Source organism: Myotis daubentonii, chromosome 2, assembly GCF_963259705.1.
Source record: "Myotis daubentonii chromosome 2, mMyoDau2.1, whole genome shotgun sequence".
Lineage (NCBI taxonomy): Eukaryota > Metazoa > Chordata > Mammalia > Chiroptera > Vespertilionidae > Myotis > Myotis daubentonii.
In genome coordinates this window covers 37,071,323-37,098,202 of record NC_081841.1, presented here as the reverse complement: position 1 = coordinate 37,098,202, position 26,880 = coordinate 37,071,323, and the positions used below count along the sequence as shown (strand labels likewise).

At 46.3% G+C, this 26,880-nt stretch overlaps 1 protein-coding gene across 1 annotated transcript; it reads right to left on the bottom strand.

Annotated features, from left to right (window-relative positions):
- Positions 1 to 1,017: 1,017 nt before the first annotated feature.
- KLHL42 (kelch like family member 42) lies at positions 1,018 to 26,880 on the bottom strand. The gene is made up of 3 exons (XM_059682457.1): positions 26,006 to 26,880; positions 12,495 to 12,688; positions 1,018 to 6,429 (listed from the first exon to the last, which is right to left on the bottom strand). The coding sequence occupies exons 1-3, from the start codon at positions 26,878 to 26,880 to the stop codon at positions 5,978 to 5,980; spliced, it is 1,521 nt and encodes a 506-aa protein (XP_059538440.1). The 3' UTR covers positions 1,018 to 5,977.

Here is a 26,880-nt window from a genome sequence, read left to right as displayed (position 1 = left end):
CATATATTTTAACTAGTTTTTCCTTCTTTTTTTTTTTTCTTCTAGTTAGTTAGAGTCAGTGTCTGGTGCTTATACAGAATTCTTGCTGATGGGTACCTTCCAGGTGTCCAAGGGTGGCAGAGATCAACCTTGTAGGACACTGAGCAGTGACTGCAGTAAATTCAAAAACATCAATTATTGGCATGTGAGCCTGCTAACTCATGCACTCCACTAAGAAAAATAATTTGCTGTTGTTTAAAAATAGAAATCAAAGCATGATCAACAGAGTAGGACTAATCTATCCTGCCCTTTTAGACTATAATTATTAAAAGACTAGAGGCCCAGTGCACAGAATTCCTACACAGGTAGGGGCCCTAGCGGCTGCCGCTGCCTCCCTTCCCCCAGCCACCTGCCGCTGCTGCCGCTGGCCAGGGCCGCCCTTTCCCCTGGTGCAGTGGTTCTCAACCTTCTGGCCCTTTAAATACAGTTCCTCATGTTGTGACCCAACCATAAAATTATTTTCGTTGCTACTTCATAACTGTAATGTTGCTACTGTTATGAGTCATAATGTAAATATCTGATATGCAGGATGGTCTTAGGCGACCTCTGTGAAAGGGTCATTCGACCGCCAAAGGGGTCGCGACCCACAGGTTGAGAACCGCTGCGTGGCTGTCTGCTGCCAGCTGGGGCCTCCCTTTCCACAGTGGGCTGGCCAGCCCCGCCCCCTGATCAAACTCCCAGTTGAACTCCCGGTCAAGGGGACAATTTGCATATTAGGCTTTTATTCAGAATAAGGAGGTGGAGGTCCTCCTCCCACATCCCTCTTTGGTGATGTTGAACAGCTCTCACAGTCTGTGCTCTGCACCTGCCCTTCCTGCCCCACGGTTACCACCTCTCTACCCATCACGAGTCTTCGGCCGGGCCTTCCCTGGGTGGCAGGTGGCTACCCCTGCATGGCCTGTCTCATGCTTCACCTGTTTCCTCCTGGCTTTGGCTCAGCCCAGAGGACACAGCTGGTATAAGTACCTAACAGACAACAAAAGCTGATTGAGAACTACTTTATTGAAGAGATTTTCTCCTAGAGTTCTAAACACAAAATGAATGCTGTTGGGGCAAGTGCTCTCATAGGCATCATTGCATTTAAATGAACCATATGATAATGTTTACACGGGAAGCCACACTTGAAATTGAAGACTCAATACAACCTTTATAACAAAGTATCAGTCATAACAAAACATAGCTATTCATTCTACAGATTATCATTTTCCCCAACATGACCACCGGATATGAAAACATTGTATAGACATCTAAGGAGCCCCCTAATTTTTTTTATAGAAAAATGACACAATAACACAAATTACATTTTCCATTTCTTTACTAGAAACAAACTATGACATCCATTTTGAGAAAGCACCAGTCAATCCTACCACAGTAATGACTGCACACTTTTGCTCCTCAGAACTGACAATCCTTTACAATTCATCTGTCTCCTGTAGGAATGAATGAAAATGGTTTATCAAGTGCCTGTGTCAGTGGGTGTGTATTTTATATCATGCTCCAAAGTGAACACAAGAAAATGAAAAACACACACTCTTATGTGAATGAAACATACAGATGGAAAATACCCTTAGATAGTTAGCACAAAGGCAAAATCAACTGACTTTTAGTCAGCACTAGTGTCTTAAGGATAGTTTCTTTATTAATACTTGTTATGGAAGTGTTTTAAAGGCATAGGTATAAATGCACATGCAAATAGCTTGCCTCTCTCTATATACCCACTTCCCTAGCTTTGCTCCTCCATTTCAAGGGCTCAAGCTGCTGAGCTCTTAGCTACGTGGGCTGTGGTGCCTAGTAAGCATCCCATTTAATAAAAGGGTTTTATGCAAATCAACCAAACAGCAGAATGACCAGTCACTATGATGCGCACTGACCACCAGGGGGCAGACACTCAATGCAGGAGCTGCCCCCTGGTGGTTAGTGCACTCCCACACTGGGCTGACGGCTGGTCAGTGCAGTGGCAGTGGCAGGAGCCTCTCCCACCTCTGCAGCAGTGCTAAGGATGTCCGACTGACCACTCAGGCCCGCTCCCCACAGGAGCGGGCCTAAGCCGTCAATCAGACATCCCCTGAGGGCTCCCAGACTGCTAAAGGGTGCAGGCCGAGCTGAGGGACTCCCCTCCTTGAGTGCACTGGCCCTCTAGCTTTTAAATAAAGATCACATAACTTTTTCCCCAAAAATAAAGGAAGTACAGAAAAGACTATGGAACGTAGTGAGGAAAAAAAGCATACCATCAAAAACAAAAGCGTGATGATCAAACTTACAGAAAAGCTGTTTCATGACTGTTAGTAACTCACTAATGGACAGATTGGACCAGGACTGAAGAGGCAGCCAAGCCAGAGGCCCTGTGTGTCTGACACAAGTGGGCGTCTTTGAGGGGCACTCTAGCATTATGATTACGGTGGCCATTTTCACAAGGTGGTAGGCTCTTCAAGGTCAGAGATGGTGGCACATTGAAATCTGTACCCCCGGTTCTTAGCATTGTCTTGCACATGACAGACACACTGTACACATTTCTGGGAACTGGGCTCAATTGCCTCCTTGCTTTCAAAGCCATTTTGGGAACTATCTACTCACCTCATTCAGTGAGTCCTCTAAGGCGGGGACGACAAGTAGACTTCATCTCCCTGACGGACGGCATGGATGCCTAGACGTGTTGATGACATGGATTCTACAGCCCAGTCCTGGCACAGAGGGAAGGAGTGCCGCTCGCTCGGAAAGCCACCTTGAAAGAAGGAGGGCACAGATGTGCCCCATCCCCAGCTGGAAGGCATGCCACGCTCACCCGTTACCGTTCTGTGGCTATGCTGCCTCTCGAATGCTCTGCTTTAAGCCACTACTCACTGCACGCTGGCTGACCAGGAAGGCCAAGGCCTTTCCCCTCCAACTACCTGTGCTGCCAAGAAGCAGAGTCACGCTTTTGCCTGGAACCTTGAAAGCACGGCATCCAGTGCTCAGTGAGAGTGTTTACTGAAAGAGAACAAGCATTTTCTTGATCGTTTGCTTGAGATTTGTCTCTCTCAGCATGACTTTAATTGATATCTAAGGCATTTGGAATTACTTGAGATTTGGATTCCAAAATAAATGGCAGAGTTTAACTCTCTTTGGTATTCAGGCGTCATCTTAATCTGCTTGTTAACTCCTAGTATCCATCACCTTCTAAGCACTTCATGGTTATGACTTAACTAATACTGTTGAAATAATCAACTCTTACCCATTCATCCGAAAAACTTTCAAAGAACACGAAAGGGAGAAGCCTCTAAAACTACAAATGTTGAAAAGACAGCCAGAAAGAATGACAGAAAGAACCAGTAATGCCCCTCTGCCAAGCCACGCTCAGGGCTCACTCTCTGCCATTCAGACCATTCTCAGTGAACGAGGGTGCTTCTGGCAGGGTTGCCACCATGGGGATCCCCCCAGGACCCCCCTCCCATAATGGGAGGTGAGCACCCCACAAAAAGCATCTCAGAAAAGAAAACACCTTTAGAGAAAGAAAGAAAACAGAGGGATCATATCAAAAAGCAAAATCCTGGAGGTGAGGGGAGATTTTCAAAGCAACTTCACTTTTCACATAGGTAGTCTTCACTGGAACATGGCACCAACATGGGAACAGAGCTAAATTAAAATGACCCTCAAAATGTCAACACAGCTCATTGTGCACCGCAGGAAGGATGTCCCAAGTCCACTGGTCGGTTCCTATTGGACATTCCACCTTGCCCCACACTGCTGGCAGCCCAGAGCAACAAAACCTTTTTAAAAGTCTGCATATCTCAGAGTTATAATATCCCAGCCTATACATGTGTACACACACACACACACACACACACACAGATATATGCACATGTACACACACAGCAAACCTGATTTATAAAAAGAGCTTTGTGGATCAGGGTATGCCTTCACTTGGGCCAAGAATCTAGTTGTTGGCATTAGGAAAATGGACCCAAAGAATGTAATCAGGAAAAGAACTGGTTGGCAGGATTAACATTGCATTTTATATAATATTTATAAGCTAGTATCCAATTGCTTGTCCAGAACTAATTCAACTGGCCAGAATCTTCTAAATATATAATGTCAAGCCTTAAAAAGTTAAGCTCTGTAGCAACAGAAGTTAACACTATCTAAAATAAATTATATTTTTAAATACATGTAATGAAATTATAGGTCACTAGAAATTCAATTCTATAATGAATATAAAGTAATATGAACCTATTGTTAAAGTACCATTCCCAGGAACATTTCAGCGCAAAGTCTTAAAAAAAAGGGCTAAGTATTTGAGAATAAATGGATAGGACTTAGAAACCCTGAACTAGATTTCTGAGTACTGATAGGATTAGTTGGTGACAAGATCCAAAGGTCTGTCTCCATGGCCACAATAAAGGCTTACCTCATTTTACCTAGCTGTGTTCCTGAAAAGTTGTGCAAATGAAGTTTTTATAGCCAGACCCTCCTTTTAAATATGCCAGGAGGCCACGATTGTAGATACCCTGGAGTGAGCCCTGAAACACATGAACTTTGAAGCAGTAGCGCCTCTAGACCCCGTCTACACAGTGCACGCCCCTGGAGGCACGTGGGAAGCGTCTGCCCTGATGAGCGTGCCATAACCCTGTCTGCTTTGCTGCGGGGCCTCCTGAAGTGAGGCGCACTGTAGCTGGAATGTTAGGATGGAATCCAGCGCACAGCTGACCTGATTCCATTACAAAACATCAGAGAAGTTCAGAAAGTGTTTTTCAATCAAAACAAAATTTCTGTAAATATGTGTGTTTTGTAAGAAATGCTGATCTATGATGGGCAGAAGCTTTTATCCACTGTTAACTGACTTACTGAAAACACGCAAGTGCTTGAACTGGGCTCCGTTGGATTTAACAATCAAGTAGAGCTCCTTACCTAACTTCAGAAACAGCACCAGATGCCACTCCACTTCCATCAGAGCCTCGTCCCCTCTCCAGCGCAAGCCGCTCACAGCTTTCCTCACCCTACCCCACCAAAGCAAAGTGTGAATTAAAAGGCAAAAATTAAGTTAGAAAGAAGCTTGGTCTAAATATAAGGTTATTTTTTCAGTCTTAAAAAAAAAAAAGAACTAATTCAAATACATTCAATAAAAGTAACTCTTAAAAGGTGATTATTTTTCTTATTTGGTGTTTCCTTTTCTTCCCCTCTGAATTTAAGACTCCACTTTAAAATACATATGAATGCATCCTTCTAAACAATATATTCTCTATTAAACAATCAGCAATGCAACTTCTCTGGCCACATCTATCTGCTACCTGCCACATAAATGAAATAAGTAGTTATATCTGCCTATTTACTCAGCATTTGTAATTGCAAAAAAAGACTGGAAAAATCGCTGAGGAAGTTTTTATGCAAGTTTTGGGGAGGACTGGATGCTTGCAAGGCTTCACTGTAGGGTTCCATCATTGTATGTTTCCTAGAAGGTAGTGTGCAAATGATACCTGAACACAGTATATGTGGTTATAACTGGGGGAAAGGTGGAGACAATAGTGTTAATACAAATGTTTGTCAAGTAAATTAATAACCAAAAAAAAAACACTTTCACTTAAAGTATTAGAATATTTCAAGTGACCGAAATAAAACAGATTTTAAAATCATCTCTACCATTCGCGCCAATTACTGACTTTGGCCCTTTACTAAGCAGACACAATGAATCTTCTTTTCAATGATCAGCTTTCGTCATTGGCCCAAGGTTATCATAGCTAGATGAAAACATGATCATGGATTTGCTCCCATAATTTAAAAACCAATAATTAAAAAAATAATAATGTTGGTCTCTTTTCTCCACAAGTTTTCAAGTAATTAGTTCAAGTAAGCTTATTTACAGCTGTTGTATATGTGACCTATGAAGTCAGCCTCCTTGGAAATGGGGCCCTACATTTTATTTTTGTCTTGAACCAGGCTTCTTGTAAATACTAAGTCGATTCAGTCATGTTTCCGTTTTATTGGGCAGATAGAGAGAGGAAACCAGCAAGTTATGTCCAAAGGCCGGAAAACGCCTAAATGCTTCCCAACTATCTGCGAAGATGTTGTACTTGAGGAAAACTCGATGCTCCAAGCTAGTCGACAGGGTCACGTCTCTGCTCATGATGTAGATGCCGTCGTTATGCAGCGCGCAAGTCAAGTTAAGGCCCGACTTGGACGTGTTCTCCTTGAGGTAGAGCCACTGCCGGGTGACAGTGTTGTAGGACTGCACGGTGAGCATGTCCTCACTCTGGCTGTTCCTCCGGTTGGGCCCCAGTTCGTGGAGACACCCCCCCACAATGTAGATGGTCTCCTCCACCGACACCATCTGCTGCTTGCGAATGTGGACGTCACATGTTTCAAAGAGGGTCCAGATGTCGGAGGAGGGGCAGTACTGCAGAATGTTCATGTTCCGGTCTGGAACGAGAAAAGAAGACAAATAATGACATGGCCACGAGTAACACCACCAACTGCCTACCAGTGGTCAGCAAATCGCGGCTCGCGAGCCACACGCGGCTCTTTGGCCCCTTGAGTGTGGCTCTTCCACAAAATACCAACTTCTGCGCATGGGCCACTAAGTTTCAATTGCACTGTACGTGCACACCCGCACGTGGTATTTTGTGGAAGAGCCACACTCAAGGGGCCAAAGAGCTGCATGTGGCTCGCGAGCCACAGTTTGCCCACCACGGGTAGGCTGTATATAACCGCCTACCTCTCCCTGATAACCTGGTACACAGAGGCGCAGCTATTTCAGACAAGTAGAGGCTGGGAACACAGTTTTGCAAATGTCTCGGAGGAGATCCGTTTAGAACCATCCCCACTCACTTCGCATTCACACATGTCCCCTCCCTGGGACGCTCTCAAAATCAGTAAGACCAGTGAGGTGAGCAGTGTGACCTGGGCACGTCCCCTCCTCCCTTGCACCCATTGTTTGTTTGTTTTTAAAGAGACTTTTTTTAATGTCTGTCTTCTAGTTCTTTGACAGCATCTTGTTGGTTTTTTTAAACATATATATTTTTATTGATTTCAGAGAGGAAGGGAGAGGGAGAGATAGAAACATCATTGATGAAAGAGAATCATTGATCGACTGCCTCCTGTACACCCCCTACTGGAGATCGAGCCTGCAACCCAGGCATGTGCCGTGACCTCCTGGTTCAAAGGTCAATCCACTGAACCAAGGCAGCCAGGCCCTTAGATCTTTAAGAACCACCAAGCCAATCAATGTAAAGAAAATCAGAGCCTCAGAAACTTCATCAATACCTATAGGCTACTGACTACTTAATACAGGCAGGCTGAGCCCCCAGGGATCTATTCTTGACAACGGATTCTACAAAACCAGACAAGTGAGCAGGATTCTTATGGGCTGTCAAAAGGAAAGGACAGAAAAAGGCAGGGGAAATGCAAGTCTCACCTCTGGCTGTCAAGCCATAGAATCACTGGCAATTCTACTTCCCAATTGTTAACACCAGAGACACACTGACAAAGGCCCTTCCCTCTCCCTGGCCCATTTCACAGGAGACAGTCATTGTGTGGATAAAAACAGATTGTAGAGGGGAGACTGCTTGCTCTGACATTACTTTGAATGAAGGGGAAGAATTGCCTGCTCTCCTTTTAAAAATGCTTGTGAAATTTAAAATATTTAGTTTTGCCCTGCCAGAGTGGCTCAGATGGTTGAGCATCATCCCATGCATCGAAAAGTTGCTGGCTGGATTCCGAGTCAGGACACAAACCTGGGCTGTGGATTTGATCCTCAGTTGGGGAGCCTACGGAAGGCAACCGATCAATGTTTCGCTCTCACACTGATCTCTCTCTCTTCCTTCCCTTCTCTAAACATGTCCTCAACTGAGGATTAAAATAATAACTATATATATGGTTTCATTTTTCTTTTTTCCCCCCTTTTCTCCTCTAGGAAAGAATAAATAGACTATTTTAGCCTCACGGGGGGCGGAGGGGGGAGAAGTGATGAGTTATCAGAAAGAATGAACTTTCTATGTGTTGTGTTTTATTTTATTTTATTATTTTTTAAATATATTTTTATTGATTTCAGAGAGGAAGGGAGAGGTAGAGAGAGATAGAAACATCAATAATGAGAAAATCATTGTCTGCCTCTTGCACGCCCCTACTGGGGATCAAGCCTGCAACCCGGGCATGTGCCCTTGCCTGGAATTGAACCTGGGAACCTTCAGTCCACAGGCCGACACTCAATCCACTGAGCCAAGCCAGCCAGGGCTGTATGTTGTGTTTTAAAGAAACAACAGTCTATCAGTGTAAGACAGCTCAGCTGGGGAACTGACTGCACGCACAAGTGTACAGCTTTCCCACGGCTGCAGAAGTGGGAGCAGTGGGAGCAGCACTTCTACCTGAGCTGGAAGGACTCGCCACAGAGGGCAACGATTAAAGAGCTCCACCACGATGTCTGGTGCCAAGACAAGTGCCTCCAAAGGGGGCACAGAGGGAACAGAGAGGAGACCAACCCTGTGTGTGCACACGCGCAGACCTGCAGGAATACCAGAACTGCTATAGCTTTAGGGAACTGTCCTCCTGTTTCCCACCCCACCAATACCTCCCTATATTTCTTTTTATTGCAGCTATTGTGACAAAGCTCATTCTAGGAGACGGCCCTGGGGAGTTTGATTGCTAATCTATCAGAAAGTGCTCCTTAGTAACCTGGCTTCCCATGGCATGAATAAAGGACTTATTCTGGTGAAGCGTCAGTGTATTTCTCAGTTCCAGGTCAGAAGGTCTTCCCAGGTCTCCTGTAAATGTTTTCTCTCCTCACCCAACAAAGGCTCAGACCATGAGGAGGTGGCTTGAGTTGAAGAAGTGATCTTTTCTCTTTTACATGTAGGGTTGATTCTGACGTTAAACAAATTACCCTTCTTCCCTTTAGTAGCTACTATTACTTTCGAATGAATTTTCTTTTAAGTCTTCAGTGCCTGCCCAAGAATTATAATAGTCAAATAACTATCAAAAAAATCATGAACTATAACTTTCTGAATTTTAAAAGTCTCACCTAATGAAGTCAACAGGCTGAGAACCCAATTTGAAGTCCTGAGGGTTTTTCTTTTCTTTTTTTTTTTTTTTTTCACAACAATTATGGTTTGTTTTATGTACAAAGAACTATTAGGAAATGCTGGGAAGAGACTAACCAGTGGAGAGGGCAGCTTCAGCGTACAAGGAACTGCCCTGCCCTCTCATCTCAGAAAACTCGTTTTCAACGCTTACACAAACATCCCTCCATCCACCTCACCTAACCAGCCCATCATGGGCATTTGGCTTGCGGAACCTGGGACAGCAATCACAGTGGGTGGCCCGAGTGAAAAAGGTACATTAGCCGTGGCTTTTGAAACTAGAAAACACACAAGCAGGGGTTTTCCAGGTCAAATCTAAAGAACACTGGCTCAGCCAGGGTCACGGAAAATCTGGGCCATCCACCAGCAGGGCACTCCGGGGCAGTGCGGCCTGCCAGGATTCACAGCTCCCGCTCGGGAGGGAGGCCCAGAGATCTGCGTGCGTAGGTCAGCCCAGAGGGCGCACGCTGTGTTACAACGGCCAGAGGGGAATCATAATTTCTTAGAAATGTTCACGAGTGAGTAGCTGTACTTACTGTCTTCAGAGAAAAGACACGAACACAGGGGTACATGTGCACACACAGGAATTCTCTGGAGGCTGTGGTTTGCGTAAGCATATAAAGTTGGCCACTCAACCTGAACACCAATGTTGAAGATAAAAGAATTGAGCCCTAGCCGGTTTGGCTCAGTGGATACAGCACTGGCCCATAGACTGAAGGGTCTCAGGTTCAATTCCGGTCAAGGGCACGTACCTCAGTTGTAGGCTGATCCTTAGCTCTGGTCAGGGAGCGCATGGGGAGGCAACCAATCGATATGTCTCTCTCACATCGATACTGCTCTCTCTCTGTCTCTCCCTCTCCCTTCCACTCTCTCAAAAAATCAAAAGGAAAATATCCTTGGGTGAGGATTAACAAAATAAAAAGAGAAAAGAATTGAGTGCTCTTATACGCCCCCCCTCCCCCCCCCCCCCCGCAATTATTTGTAAAGGAAAAGCTGGTAATTATCTTCAGTGGAGAATCACTAGGGAGGGACACTGGGAGTAGCTCCATGGGTGATGGAAGCCTGAGTGGAGGGGGAAGCTCACTGTTCCCCCTACACTGCTCCTTGTCACTGCCTCTCCTTAAATGCCTAGACAAACACACCACCGGTAGTGAGCTTAATGGTGGCCCCCAAAAAGGTATGTCCACCTCCTAACCCCCAGAACCTTGGAATGGGACCTTGTTTGGAGAATGGGTCTTTGCAGATCATCCTGGATTACTCAGGTGGGCCCTGAATCCAGCGAGAAGCGTGTTCTTGAAGGAGACCGAAGAAAAGACACGGACACACAGAGGAGAAGATGCATGAAGACAAAGGCAGAGATGAGCACTATGCAGCCACTAGCCAAGGTACACTTGAAGCCACCAGAGCTGCAAGTAGCAAGAAAGGATTTTCGCCCTGGCCGGTTGCTCAGTTGGTTGGAGCACCATCCCATGTACCACCAAAAAGTCACTGGTTGGATTCCTGATCAGAGCATATACCCAGGTTGTGAGTTCGACCCCTGGTTGGGGTGCATATGGGAGGCAACCAGTCGATGTTTCTCTCTCACATCCTCTCACATGTTTCTCACATGTTTCACTCCCTCTTTCTTTCTCTCTAAAATCAATCAAAACATATTAAAAAGAAAGAAATGATTCTCCTCTAGAGCCTTCTGAGGGAGCGAGACCCTACCGACACCTTGATTTAAGACTTCTGGTCTCCAGAACTATGTGAGAACACACGTTTCCGCAGTTTTAGGCTACCATGTTCACGGTCAGTGGTTAAATCAGCCACAGGAAACTAACACAGCACCCACCACCCTCCCCACCAGAGCATCTGTTTAGAGTTCGCTCTAAGAAGAATTAATAATAATAAAAAAAGTGAATCAGATGCTCATAAAACACCTTACAGTCAACTTCTTCCTCTAACATAAATCCCCCAAACAGGACACATTTGGTTATGGTGAAAAGAATGTTTGTCACCTGTGCTGTATCAGCACGTGGATTTTTGTCTTATACAATGTTACATGTGGTCGCATACAGCTCAGTGGGCCACCAGCATCACTTCCCCAGGCCTGTCCTGCCCATGTTACACCACAGAGAAGTGACAGGTTATCTCATTATGTCAAACAGAGTGGTCACTGGGACTTCAAGGTGGCCCAAAGTCCTAGGAGTCCAGTTATTCCTTTTCTGAAATTCTGGACATTCTACAGTCAGATAGAGCAAATGAAGAAATAAATTTCCTTGGCCAGCCAGGAGATGACTTGGAAACAGCAGCTTTATCGGTGAGGTGAGAGATCAAAGGAAGGGCACCTCTTTCTGGTGGCCCGCCATTGCCTTTCTTCCCACAGCCAAGCTGTGTTCTGCCAATAACCTGTGAGGGGCTCCTACTATAAAGAGCCGTATAAAACCTGCTGGAGAAACTTTTATCTCCAAATTATCCTATATAATAAAAGCTTAATATGCTAAGTGTCCGGTCATCCAGTTGGCCGTTCAACCAATCAAAGCATAATAAGTTAATGATATGCTAAGGCCACTCAACTGCTCACTATGATGTGCACTAACCACCAGGGGACAGACACTCCCACCGGTAGGTAGCTTGCTGCTGGGGTCTGGCCAATCGGGACAGGGCGAGAGGGCCGGACATGCCCTGGAGCCCTCCTGTGGTCCCTCCCCAGCTGGCCAATCTCCCGTGTCCCTCCCCGGCCCTGATCATGCACCGGTGGGGTCCCTCGGCCTGGCCTGCGCCCTCTCACAATCTGGGCGGAGGGATTCCTTCCCCCACAAGTGCACTAATTTCGTGAACCAGGCCTCTAGTTAACTATAAAAGGCCCACCAAAAATGTGAAAAAATATATGCACAGTTTAATAAATAGCAGAACCACCTCCCACCTACCGGTCAGAAAAGAATCTTCTCATATCATGTTCTCTTGCTCCTCCTATGGTGTGTAAGCAACAGCTGAGAGCTGCGTTTCAGAATCTACAGCTCATCATGTTTGTGCTCAAAACGGGAGCAAATGAAAACAAAACTCTGCAAGGATGTCTGGCACTGAATCCCATAGTGCTGGATGTGGGGGATTCATGTGTGTTGGGGAAAAGGATGGGAATGACCCAGCCAAGTCTTAAGATGACAAACTATAAGGCTAGCTTTCCAGAGCAGAAACACATATTTTCTTCACAGTTCTCCCTACCCTATTCAAAGGCATCAAAGGCCCCTCCTGTCCAAACCACCCTGTCACATAGGACTCGCTTCCTTCCAGATGTGTAAATACACAGTACGTAATGCACAAAATCACACTTGTGTACACTGGAGTGTTTCCTCTGGCAGCTTCTGCCCTTCCCAGGCTGCCTGCAAAGCTGACATATAAGAGGACCACTTACTTGGCCCCTTCACTTACCTTTGGTCGTATATCCTCCAATGACATAAATTTTCCCCTTACACTCACACGCAGAGAACTCAGCCAGAGGATTGGGTAAGGGTGCCACAAAATTCCATGCATCCTGCTCAGGATTGTAACACTCAACATTAGAAACGACCTGCCCACCAATGGCATAGAGTTTTGAATTAACGGCCACAAGTTTGAAGTTAGACCTGAAAGACAGAACACAGGGGTTCACAAAGTCAGTTCTCTTGATCATGAAGAAATAAGACAATGGCAGGAGCTGCCAAAGAAGAGTGTGGAACCTGTTGGACAGAAGAAGAAAATTCGCTCTCCATGTTGGGTGACATTCGGCCTGGGGACCGAGGAATGGCCAAAGCACATCTCAAATTTCACTCTTGTCCCCAAAAGTCCACAAGAATGGTGCATTCTCCAATCTTTAGCAACTGAAGATAAGCAGTTAATATAACAAGAACTGATCTTGCTTAGCCTTACACCAGAACTAAAGTTACTCTGTTTACTAAACTCAATACCTTCTTTTCAGGAGCAAGACCAAGGGTTAAGGGAGAAAAGCACCCACTCCACTCCCTTGTCTCTCTCTACTCAAAATGTTTACCTCATTCTTCCTACTCTGTGGGTAGGCTCTATCCAAGGTAATCACCAGCACTGCTTCCTTACACAGACAGGCATATGCAAAGTGTGGTTGCTAAAGGGTGATTCAGAGACCCCACTACCGAGAGCACCCCAAAGGAGATTGCTGTTCCTCCCTCCTCCATAAGAGGGCATCTTATATGGTGCTTCAAAACAGGTAAGGTGGGCAGGTAAGCACTGAACTGATTAAAACTATTTTGGTCCAGCATTCTTAGGGAACTTATACATGTTAACTCAACAAATACTTATATCAACAAGTGCTCACCTATCATAGCGTTAAATGATTTTTAAAAAGAGAAATACACTGATTTCAAGCCCCATATGCAGTAATAGAATTAAATGCTGCTCATAGGATTCAGCACACGGGGAAGGAGAAACATTTCGAAGTGCTGGGCCAGTCACAATAGTATGAGCAGCAGCATGATGCAACAGAAAGACCTGGGCCAGAAATCAGAACACTGGGTTTGAGTCCCAGCTCTGCTGATAACCAGCTACCTGACCTGGGCCCAACCCTTCACTTCCTCATCTCTAGCACAGGGGTAATAACCAGCACAGGGTGGTCAAAACAATTAGAGCAAACAATTGGTCAGAAAATGCTACACAGAGATAAGCTACTAGCATTATAGTTTCTCCATTTTCTATATCTATATCTATATATATAAAAGCCTAATATGCAAAGTGTCCCCTTGGGAGTTCGACTGACCGGGAGTTTGATCGCTTGCTATGATGTGCGCTGACCACCAGGGGGCAGCGCAAAATGAAGGTAGGCCCCGGCTGGCAGCTGGCAGCTGCTAGGGACCCTACCCATGCATGAATTTCGCGCACTGGGCCTCTAGTATGAAATAAAGAGGCTAGACCAGGTGAATTTAGAGGCCACGTCTAACGCCAAAACAATGATTTCTTCAAAAGTAACAATATCCAAAGAAAGAATGGGGATAGAGGCTACATAGGAGTGAAGTGTGTAAGAGAGTAGATGAAGCAGTGCAGTGGACCAGTGGACCATGCCTGACCTAAAGGCGTTTGATAAACACTGATGCATTAGAATTCAGGACATATGTGAGTGATAGCCACCTATTAGAAAACTAAGAATTTTTTAAGTGCTTGAAATGTTTATACCTAAGTTTTAGTTTAGTTTTCTTTTTCAAATCAGAGAGTGAATAGAGTCCTCTTCATCAAGAAGCCCATATTGTCTATTAAACCCAGCCAGCCATTCCATTTTTCATGCCAACAGACCTCACAGTGGCGGCAACTACTGGGGGGTCCCTGATTCATGTTGCTTACTTTTCCTGCTGCCAATGGTCCTTAAAATCTGACCATGATGCCCTCCCTATGCGTGCAAATTTGGGGAACCAAGGGAAATAAAGCTTGTAAATAAGCACTAAATTTTACCAGCCCACAATTTGTTTTTGCTCCCCGTAGGTACACAGATAGTAAATTTTGTCAGATCAAAACAGTTCTTAGTATTCAACCAGTAGCATCATTTGTCCTGAGCAAACATGCAAGGGGCTTCTTTTTGAGGCTGAATGAATAGGCAGTTAAAAGTAAATGCTATCTCTCCAGACCCCAACATGCTTGAATTCACTCGAAGGAGAACATTTTTCTACACTGAATTTGTATCCAGATGAAACTGCCACCCCAAAACAGACATCTTAACGAAGAGGCCTACTGCTAAGGGGTCTGAGCCCAGGCTTGTACAGGGAAATCTCGGCTCCACTGCTCAACAGCTATGTGACCATGGACACGTCACTGAGCCTCCGTTTCCCACCTGTGAAGTGGGGATAAGAAGAGCACAATATTGCACGTGGTAAGGGTTGAAAAGGGTCACACCTGCAGAAACAGGTCACTTAGAGGAAATGCGTTTCTACTTGTCTTACGCCTGAGTTTCTACACTTCAGGAGGGTCAGTTTCTCATTTGTCAACTACAACTGTTATTGGCCGTGATGCACTCTGGGATTCTGTACAAAGTGCTCTCTCATTCATAAATTCTTGTCATTTACCGCCTCATTTCCAATTTTCTGAAAATAATTCTTCCACTCTTCATTTCCTGAATGGTAAAGGTATGAATTCAAGCTATAAATTATTTTTAAAATTAAGACCGCTGCAGTGTTTTTCTTAATATTGATCCCTGACAATACATTCAGGAGGCAACAAGAAGAATTTGTAAAACCAGAAAATTTGTTGGAGCTACATACTTGACTTACTTATAGTAAACAGAAAGGAAAGTAAGAAAAATTCAATGATTTAATTTCTACTTCACTTAGAAGAAATACAATGCTCTTTAAATCCTTAAAAGCTAGCCCTGGCTAGTGTGGCTCAGTGGATTGAGCACTGTCCCATGCACTGAGAGGTAGCTGGGTCGATTCCAGTCAGGACATATGCCTGGGAGGTGGACTCGATCCCCAGTAGGGGGCATGCAGGAGGCAGTCGATCAATGTTCTCTCTGATCAATGTTTCTATCTCCCTCTTCTTTCCACTCTCTCTAAAATCAAAAAAACACGCAACATATTCTTTTTAAAAAAATCCTTAAAAGCTAAGTTACATAAAATCATGATAAACACCAGTGCACAAATATCAATGATTGATAGCTGTATACAACTGTAGGGAGATAGAGTTGCATAGAGTTCTGGCCCTGTGACTACATGCAAGTTAATTAAACTCAGTTAGCCTCAGTTTCCCCTTTGGGGGAATGGGGCCAATAATAATACCTACCTCACAGAGATGCTGTGGGCATGAAATAAAAATTGACACCTAAAATAGTGACCACAGTAAGCAGTGACCACAAGATGCTGCCCAGAGTACGAGCTCAATTCATTGCTATGAATTGCACAGAAAAGTCTGTTACTGTTACAGTGAAAATTAGAGTGAAATGCCAAGGTCCTTTCTCAACCATTCAGAAGAGGATTGTATAGTCCAGTGATGGAGAACCTATGACACGCATGTCAGAGGTGACACGCAAACTCATTTTTTTGGTTGATTTTTCTTTGTTAAATGGCATTTAAATATATAAAATAAATATGAAAAATAAAAATCTTTGTTTTACTATGGTTGCAAATATCAAAAAATTTCTATATGTGACACGGCACCAGAGTTAAGTTAGGGTTTTTCAAAATGCTGACACACCGAGCTCAATAGGTTCACCATCATTGGATAGTCTGAGGACCCTTCAGGTCCTTCTGCCTCCTCTCTCCCCTTCTGCTGCCTACTTTCTGCCACTTCCTTATGTATTAACCTCCCCCGGGGACCAGGAAAAACAGAGGGGAGAGGTTAGGAAACAGAATCAGTCATGGTTCCTACCTACTACCATCTCTGAGAAACTTCAGTGCACAAAGCAATTTAAACTATTGGCCAAAATTATATTGGCGGCAGCGGGGGGCGGGGTGGGGGGAGAGGGTGAATAGACAAGTAGTTTGCTTGCTTTCCCACTATTCTCAGGTTCCACTGAACATTAACCAGAGTACAAAATCTCTTGATGGCTCCAGGACTCTAGAAATGCTCTAAAATACTAAACTTCGGCGCAGAGGTCAGGGGACAGCTAAGGCCGACAACGCTGATGCCACCTCTGCCAGGAGACTGTTCAGTCTCTCTCCCAGCCTTGCTGTGGTCACACGCAGAACAGGAGGACACACCCAACTCCAACTTTACAGCAAAAGTGCAGGGCAACGGAAGGGACTAGAGCAGGGGTGGGCAAATTTTTTGACTCGAGGGCCACAATGGGTTCTTAAACTGGACCGGAGGGCCGGAACTAAAGCATGGATAGAGTGTTTGTGTGAACTAATATAAATTCAAAGTAAACATCATTACATAAAAGGGTACGGTCATTTTTTTTTTTTTTTTTTTTTTTTTTTTTTAGTTTTATTCATTTCAAACGGGCCGGATCTGGCCCGCGGGCCGTAGTTTGCCCACGGCTGGACTAAAGGCAACTTTAGAAATAGAGAAATTAATGAACTGACGGTGGCCACAATGGCCGGCTTCTGCAAGTTATCGCTAATTTAAGTGAGGAGGGAAAGCAAGCAGTTTTGTGAGCACACAAGCTTTTACACTCAAAGAGCTATGTCCCAACAACGCCCAAGATCAAATCCACATTCGGACCACGGGCAGGGTTGCACGCCTGGACTTCAAAGCATCCTCTCTAAGAGTGATGGGGACTCGCTGCCATTTTCAAGCGTGTGGGCATAGCCCTAACCGTTTATTTTTGTATCTGCTGCTGGCCATTCGGCACTATGTTCTCCAGGGTGCAAAGGGCTTTATAAAGTCTAAGCCGAGGGTTCCTGGCTGTCCTTAATTACGAACCTGGGATTGTGGCACTGTTCAGGGCCTGGGGAAGCAGGCTGCTCTGCATCTGACCCTTGGTCAAAGTAAAACGGTACAGATCCGTCCCACAAGCAGTGAATCGGAGCGAATGGAAATTCTGGGTAAAACCCGCCATTCTTACTCGGGGTTCTAAGTTCCCTGCAGTGTTTCTGAAACTTGTGTTGGATGCATTAGCCAGAAACAAGTGGGTTTCATTTATACTTGTCTCATCAATTATAAATTCCTGCAGCCAAGAACTATGTCCTCCTTGTTGTTTATCCAATGATGACAAGAAAAATACTGGATATAAAGGCTGTGGTGAAGCTGAAGCACACATGATAAACTTCTGAGAAGCAGCACAGTTCCATAAAATATCTATGCTCCATTTCTTGGAAGAAAATACTTTCTTAAAAGGAAAATTTTTAAATCTGAATGAAGATGATCACTGCCAATCTATAAGCCGTAACTTGTAAGCTATCTAAATAGCTATACATATTCAATAGTACTTCCAATAGTACGTATTCAAATGGTACTTCCATTTTTGTTACTATTCCTAGTAGACACTTTGAGCAATCTACTTAACTTCCGGTGCCTCAGTTTCTGCTTCTGTACAGTGGGAACCTGCCTTATATAGCCCTTGTGAAGAATAAGTGAGATTATACATGTAAAGTAGTAGGAACAGTAACTAGCACAAACTAAGTGCTCAATTAAGTGTTACATAGTTTTTCAGCTATTCTAAATAACTATAGTGACTGTTATAAGATTAAACTGTTTACTAAAATGTTACATTTTAAATGACTATAAAATTATACATTGGTTTTTATTACAGTAGCATAAAAATCTATGCCACAATTCAACAAACCATGCATTGCACACATCTATTATTTTTTGGACACCAACTTTACAGTAGGAATACATAAGCGTTGAATAAGTAACTGGACTCAATTGGAAGGGAGAGAGACAAACATAAACAAAAAAATTCAATTCAAAGTGGGATTGTGCTAGAAGAACACAGAGTTTGAACCCAATTGAGGATTCAGGAAGGGACTCCTGGTTGATAGTATGTCAGATCTGAGTCAAAGCTGTGGGAGATAAAGAAGGGTACACACTCCAATGTGGCATCAATACCCAACTAGAAAATATAACTTAAAAAGTATCTTTGTAAGAAAAATAGAGCAGCTACAAAGATAATAAAAGAAACTTTTCATGAAGAACCAAAAGATCTAAATAATTCCTGGATAAAGAAACCATTTTTCAAGCTGTAAAAATATTATAAAGCTGTGAATCCTCCTCCAAATTAATCTAATGCTACATAATCCTAATCAAAATCCCAACAGGACTTGACAAGCTGACTCTAAAGCTTATCTGAAGAAGATATGCAAAAAATAGCCAAGAGAATTAAAACAAAACAGAACAAAGGGGGCTTTGTTTTACTAGACAAAAAATAAGATAAGGGGTAGGTGGACAAAAGTAGGTTCACAGCTATTTGTATGGAAAAAGATATGCTGGTTATGATTATTACAATAGCTTTCTTAAGGCAAAAGAATGTCACTCACAACTGTAAACCTACTTTTGCCCACCTCATAGATTACCAAACTATTATAATTTAAAAAAATGTGTTATTGATGCAGGAATAGCCAATCTGGCAATTTAAAAACAAGAAAATGAGCATATAATAACTGGTTTTGCAAATCATAGTGAGAAGGATTAAGGCCTCTGGGACATTTCAAAAACTTGTTATAACCCCACACTATCTACACTAATAAAAGAGAAACATGGTAATTGGCGTACAACCGCTACCCTTCCCATTGGCTAATCAGGGCGATATGCAAATTAACTGTCAGCCAAAATGGTGGCCGGCAGCCAGGCAGCTTGAAACTAACATGAGGCTTGCTTGCTTCAGTGACGGAGGACTCCAACGTTCCCTGCCTGCCGCTGCAGGCCTCTGAGCCTGCAGTTTCAAACATTGTAACAAATACAGACTAAACAAAACTCCAGAAACCAGCTTTCAGCTAGCCGGGATCTCAGAGATGGAGTTGATACAGAGTTTCGAGAACCGAAAAAAACCAGATACCTGCTTTCAGGAGCAGAGGCCTAAGAGCTGGAGCCTAAGAGCTAAAGCTGGCCCAGAATTTAAAAAAAAGAAAAGAAAAAAAGGAGCAGTTGGGAGCTTCAGTCCCAGCCTGAAAACAGCCCTCAGCCCCTCACCCAGACTGGCCAGGCACCCCAGTGGGGACCCCCACCCTGAAGGGTGTGTGACCAGCTGCAAACAGCCATCATTCCCTCATCCAGGCTGGCCAGGCACCCCAGTGGGGACCCCCACCCTGAAGGGTGTGTGACCAGCTGCAAACAGCCATCATTCCCTCATCCAGGCTGGCCAGGCACCCCAGTGGGGACCCCCATCCTGATCTAGGACACCCTTCAGGGCAAACCAGCCATCCCCCACCCGTGCACCAGGCCTCTATTCTATATAGTAAAAGGGTAATATGCCTCCCAGCACTGGGATCAGTGGAGCCGCGAGGCCTCCCAGCACCGGGATCAGCGTGACAGGGGGCAGCGCTCAAACCTCCCTGATCGCCCTGCAGCTCTGTGTGTGACAGGGGGCGGGGCCACAACCTCCCTATCCGCCCTGCTCTGTTCGTGACAGGGGAAGGCGCCCCAACCCCCTGATCGGCCCTGCTCTGTGGGTGATAGAGGGTGGTGCCCCCCCCACACACACACAGGCCCTGCTCTGTATGTGATGGGGTAGAGCCATAACCTCCCCATCGGCCCTGCCCTGAGTGTGACAGTGGCGGCGCCCCAACCCCCTGATCAGCCCTGCTCTGTGGGTGATAGAGGGCGGCGCCCCAACCCCCTGATCCACCCTGCTCTGTGTGTGACGGGGGGAGCTCCTCAACCCCCTGATGGGCCCTGCTCTGTGCGTGACAGGGGGGAGCTCCCCAACCCCCTAATGGGCCCTGCTCTGTGCGTGACAGGGGGCAGCGCCCCAACACCCTGATTGGCCCTGCTCTGTGCGTGACAGGGGGTGGCACCACAACCTCCCCATCGACCCTGCCTTGAGTGTGACAGGGAGCGGTGCCCCAACCCCCATTGGCCCTACCCTGAGCGTGACTGAGGGTGGCATCGCAACCTCCCAATCCGCCCTGCTCTGTGCATGACAGGGGGCGGCGCCCCAACTTCCCAATTGGCCCTGCTCTGAGCCCAACCAGGGGCTGCACGTAGGAATTGGGCCTGCCCTCTGCCACCCAGGAGCAGGCCTAAGCCAGCAGGTCGTTATCTCCCGAGGGGTCCCAGACTGCAAGAGGGCACAGGCTGGGCTGAGGGACCCCCCACCCCCCGAGTGCACAAATTTTTGTGCACCGGGCCTCTAGTACCTTAAATAAAAATAAATCCCAAAGAGATTCAGATCTAAGTGTAAAAAGGCAAAATTAAAAAATAGGTCATGAGGTAGAATAGATCATGAATATTTTATATATTTTTAGTTTGTAGAATCCTTTCCTGTGTAAGATAGAAAGTTCAAAGAATTCTTAACAAATTTGACTGCAAAACATTTTAAATATCTTCATAAGAATATACTATAGCCCTGGCTGGTTTGGCTCAGTGGATAGAGTGTCGTCCTGTGGACTGAAGGGTCCGAGGTTCAATTCCAGTCAAGGGCACATCCCCGAGTTGTGGGCTTGATCCCCAGTAGGGGTTGTGCAGGAGGCAGCCCATCAATGATTCTCTCCCATCATTGATGTTTCTATCTCTCTCTCTCCTTCTCCTTTCCTCTCTGAAATTAATAAAAATGTATTTAAAAAAAAAAAAGAAAGAAAGAATATGCTATAAACTTTAAGTCCAAAACTAGAGCCTGCACTTTTTGGGTCTTCAGTTTTTCTTGTTTTTGTTGATTTATTTGTTTTTTAAATGGAGTAAGCTGCCAACATTTAAAAAAAATAAGGATATCTACATGTCTGGCACACCATTTCTTTCTTCCATTTGGCAATACCAGAGCCAGCTGTGGCTGAGAGGTGGAGCCCTCTTGTGGTGGGGCAGTAGCTCTCTGGTTCATCATAACTCCCACCTCTACTCATTGACTTTACATCCATGGTAACTTCAGGCATTTGTGAGACTAATATCTACATATGTAAATATAACAAAATAAATATGAAAAAGATAAGCCAATTTTTAAAAAAATTAGCAAAGGCCACTTACAAAAGTATACAAATGGCTGATAATCATATGAAAAGAATAATCTCTCAATCAGAGACATACAAAACATTTATCCAGGGTTTCCAGGAATTTGCCATATAGAACTAACTCACATATGCCTAGATGTTCAACATAGCATCTACACTAAAAGACAAACATGCAAATTGACCGTACCTTCGTTATGCCTCAAGCCACGCCCACCAGCCAATCAGAGCAACTATATGCAAATTAGCCTTACTAAGATGGCTGCTGGCAACCACGGAGCTGGAGCGAGCAGGTGACTTGGGTTGCCCCTGGCGATGGAGGAAGCCAAGCTTCCCTCCCGCCCTGGCTGGCTCTGAGCTCCTCTCAAGGCTACAAAGTTTTAATTACAGAAGGTAAATAAATCCCAGCAAAAAAAAAAAGAAAAAGAAAAAAGGAGAGGCTGGGAGCTTCCGTCACCGGGGGGGGCTTGGCCGCCTGTAAACAGCCCTCAGCCCCTCACCCAGACTGGCCAGGCACCCCAGTGGGGACCCCCCACCATAAAGGGGGTGTGGCCAGCCTGCAAACATCCATCAGCCCCTCACCCCGGCTGGCCAGGCACCCCAGTGGGGACCCCCAGCTTGAAGGGGGTGTGACCAGCCTGCAAACACCATCAGCCCCTCAACCAGGCTGGCCAGGCACCCCAATGGGGACCCCCAGCTTGAAGGGGGTGTGACCAGTCTGCAAACACCCATCAGCCCCTCACCCAGGCTGGCCAGGTACCCCAACGGGAACCCCACCCTGATCCAGGACACCCTTCAGGGCAAACTAGCTGGCCCCCACCCATGCACCAGGCCTCTATCCTATATAATAAAAGGGTAATATGCAAATTGACCCTAAAAGCAGAACGACTGGGAATGACTGGTCACTATGACACACACTGACCACCAGGGGGCACACGCTCAATGCAGGAGCTGCCCTCTGGTGGTCAGTGCGCTCCCACAGGGGGAGCTCTGCTCAGCCATAAGCCAGGCTGATGGCTGCCAGCACAGCGGTGGTGGCGGGAGCCTCTCAGCAGCATTAAGGATGTCTGACTGCAGCTTAGGTCTGCTCCCTGCTGGTAAGTGGACATCCCCTGAGGGCTGCCGGGCTGCCAGAGGGAGGTCTGACTGCCAGCTCAGGCCCGTCCCCTCAGGGAGCGGGCCTAAGCCAGCAGGTGGACATCCTCCGAGGGGTCCCAGACTGCAAGAGGGAATAGGCTGGGCTGAGGGACCCCCCACCCGAGTGCACAAATGTTTGTGCACCGGGCCTCTAGTTGTTTATAATGGCAAATGGCAGTCATCTAAATGTTCATGAATAAGGGAGAAGTTAATTACATTATGGTACATACACGGGCTGAAATACTACATAGCCATTAACAAGGCTGGGGTGGATCTGTTTGTTGATATAGAAAAAACTGTCAGCTACAATAATGTCAAGTGGAAATATCAATTGCTATAATAATCAGCATAACTTAATCAATTTGAGTAAAAATATACATGTATGTTATATATACACACCCCATGTACATCATTTTCCCCTATTAAGCACTATCAACATATTTATATGAATATACATTTATAATTCATAAGTATCTAAACTAATAAAAGAGAAAAATGGTAATTGGCGTACGACGATACCCTTTTCATTGGCTAATCAGGGCTATATGCAAATTAACTGCCAACTATGATTGACAGTTAACTGCCAACAAGATGGCAGTTAATTTGCATATGTAGGCACAATGCAGGGAGGCGAAAGGGAAAGCAGGAAGAAGCCCCCTGACACTGACAGTGATCAGAAACCCAGGGGGGAGCTAAGAGCTGGGGGGCAGGGCAAAGGCGGCCCTGGGGCCATGATCAGAGAATCAGGCGCCTTTGCCGCCCTGGCCAGTGATAGCAGGAAGTAGGGGTGGAGCCAGCGATGGGAGCTGGGCACGGTCGAAGCTGGCAGTCCCGGGGGCTAGGGGTCCCTTGCCTGGGCCTAAAGCGGAGCCCACGGTCGCGGGGCCGCTGCAGCTGTGGGTCCCCGCTGCCCGAGCCGGAGGCCTCAGCCAGAGGCGTTAGGCCTGCTCAGGGGCGGAGCCTGCAACCGCGGGGAGCTGAGGGTCCCCTGCCCAGGCCTGACACCTCTGTCAGAGGTGTCAGGCCTGGGCAAGGGGCCGATCCTGCGATTGGAGGGTGATGGGGGTCAACGCCTGAGGGCTCCCAGTATGTGAGAGGGGGCAGGCTGGGCTGAGGGACACCCCCCCACACACCCAGTGCACGAATTTCGTGCACCGGGCCCCTAGTTAATATATATTTAAATATATGTCTATAGATAGACTTTTTTACTCTATAATAATTTTCATGTCATTTGCAATTTTCTAAGCATGAATTCAGGCATTACTCGAATACTTTTATTTTTTTTCAAAGAGGACGGAAAGGATATTCCTTGGGGTGGGCATGGGGGGAGAGGTACAGAAGACTACCAAAGATTTGTCAAGAAAGAAAAGAGCCGAAACCGGTTTGGCTCAGTGGATAGAGCATCGGCTTGCGGACTGAAGGGTCCCAGGTTCGATTCCGGTCAAGGGCATGTACCTGGGTTGCGGGCATATCCCCAGTAGGAGATGTGCAGGAGGCAGCTGATCGATGTTTCTCTCTCATCGATGTTTCTAACTCTCTCTCTCTCTCCCTTCCTCTCTGTAAAAAATCAATAAAATATATTTTAGAAAGAAAAGAATTATGAGGTTTAGTGAGAGAGTTGTGGAACTATGGGAGGCGTGCTGAGCACCAGTTGATACAGCAGAAGACACGTGTGTAGAGGTGACAGACAACCTGCTGGGTCTTACACCCCTAATCTGAGCATCACTCATAACCACTGAATGTTTCTTTGTTGCTTTAAGTAAAGCTCCTAGAATTTGTTTAAAAATAATATTCTTGTCCAACTGGAGTGGCTCAATGGTTGAGCGCTGACCTATGAACCAGGAGGTGGCAGTTCAATTCCTGGTCAGAGCACATGCCCAGGTTGCTGGCTCTATACCCAGTGGGGGGAGTGCAGGAGATAGCCAATCAATGATTCGCCCTCATCATTGATGTTTCTCTCTCTCTCTTCCTCTCCCTTCCTCTCTGAAACCAATAAAAATGTATTTTAAAAAATAATAGTAATAATATTCCTGACATCAAATTTTAAATATGATGTCATCTTAGCTAAAAAGGGGCTGGAAGAAAATATGCTAACCTGTAGATGGCTACTGCCTCTAGGAAGGAGGGAGTGGCAGTGATAACCTTTCTGCTTCTTTATTCTTTTCCTTTTTCCAATTTTCTAGAATAATTACATATTATTTTTAATCATTAGAAAAAGGAACACTTACACTATAGTTAGAAATAAAGCTAGTGTTCCCCCTGGCCTGGGGTGCCCCTCAAGTGAAGTAAACATGTGTAATGGCTTCCCCATTCCTGTTAAGACTTTCTTTAACAAGTGGTGAGTCCCCTGACTCCTTGTTCCATATTTTAGGGCAGGAAGCATGGGGTGCTGGAGATGGATACAGGTGGACCAGAAGAAAGGGTATTCTTGTATTCTTGTCCTTTCTTGGGTTACATTGATTCTTCTCCGACTTCTGAATGGCTCTGGCTCATCTTGGGCTCTACCATCTCTATTTCCTACCACCTCTTCCTGTATCTGCTTTGCTCCTGTTTTCCTATTCCTTTCCTGACTCCTTTCTCTACCCCCCCCTTTCTCTCCCTTTGTTTAAGTCACCCAAGTTCATATTGGGAGGGTTTTGCAGGATGGGAAGGGAGAAGGTTGAGGTGGGTGGAAATATTCTAATACGGTAGATGACCACTTCCAGACTCAAGCTTTGGGTCAATAATGATGACAATCTGGGGAGGAAGTGAGATGCAAAAGAGAGAATAGAAAAATAAGAAAGACAGCCCTATACAGGTAATATTAACACAATCCCAAATATCATCTCCTGTGGCGCTCCAGTGTGGGAGGCTCGAAAGTCATTAACAACATCAACAATCCCCCAAAGTCAGGGATACAGGTTACTGCCCAATGTGTCATCATTATCAGGATCGGAGCCTAAAAAAATAAAATAAAATAAAGGTAAAAATAAAAGCAAAATTAAAGAACAGTTTTAAGCATCTTAGGAAACCACCACATGTTTTCTCCCACTGGGATAAAGGCCAAGAACGCAGCTGGCCTACAGGCACAATACCTGCAAGGAAACCACTCAGCTTGCAGACTTCCTTGGGGCCTTTTCTTCCTTTAAAGTCCTTAGTGCATTGGGAGCTTGGCCAGCTTCAAGGCCAACCACAGTCCTGGAGGTGCCATTCCCACCTCCGCACAGCCTCCGGCGACTGCCCGGCAAACAGGAGGGCAATGAAGGAGGAGGCAGCAGAATTCTGCTGCGTGCTTACCTCTTCTGGTTCATGGAGGCCACCTGGAGCCACTCGTTGGTGCTGGGGTTGTAGGAATGCGCAGCGGAGATCTCCTGGCTGGTGATCCTGTACCCGCCCACGATGAAGAGGTAGTTGTCCAGGATGGCAGACCCGTACCCCCGGACGTTCACCAGGTCGGGAGGAAGGTTGTTGGCCAGCGGGAACCAACGTTCCGTCATCTCCTCATACCTGAGCATGGACGGAGGCTCCCCCTGGTAGGGGTGAGGGGCCAAGGGTCCCCCCAAGAAGTCCCCCAGGGCCACGAGGACCGGAGTCCCCGTCATCCGGGCCTCCCTCAGCCTCTGCTTCAGGCTGCCATCGCCAGGGGCTGGCGCAGGAGAGCCCAGGAGGTGGAACTGGGGCTGGCACAGCACCTCGTGGAAGTGGACGACCATGAAGCGCAGGCAGGCCTCCTGCAGGTCGGGCAGCCCGTACACCTGCGCCAGGCGGTACAGCTCCAGGCAGTTGGTGAGCCGCACCTGGGACAGCAGCAGCTGCAGCAGGGACGTGACCTGCAGGAAGGAGGCCGCCTCCACCAGCTCGGACAGCAGGCTCGCCTCGTCCAGGTCCTCCTCCTCGGCCGCCGCGCCCCCGCCCTGATCGCCCCGCGGGCCCAGGAGCCAGCCCTCGCGGGCGCCGCCGGCGTTGATGAAGTCCAGCACCAGGCGCAGGCCCGGGGCGCTCAGGCCGCGCAGCTGCTGCACCTCGGGGCCGCCCGCCTCGGCGCGCAGGGCCTCGCGCATGCCGGAGCGGTAGAGGGCGCGGAAGTAGTCGCTCTGCTCGATCAGCTTCCTCTTGCTCACCGGGTAGCAGCGGTCCTCCAGGCGGATCTGCACCATCTCCTCGGCCGACAT

Bases quoted from the DNA above. Each gene is read 5' to 3' on its own strand.
- KLHL42 (XM_059682457.1), bottom strand. From the start codon at position 26,880: ATGTCGGCCGAGGAGATGGTGCAGATCCGCCTGGAGGACCGCTGCTAC. The intron at 12,689-26,005 runs GTAAGCACGCAG...TCTGTCTTTCAG, and splicing joins GCCTCCATGAACCAGAAGAG to GTCTAACTTCAAACTTGTGG. The intron at 6,430-12,494 runs GTAAGTGAAGGG...TTCTCGTTCCAG, and splicing joins TGGAGGATATACGACCAAAG to ACCGGAACATGAACATTCTG.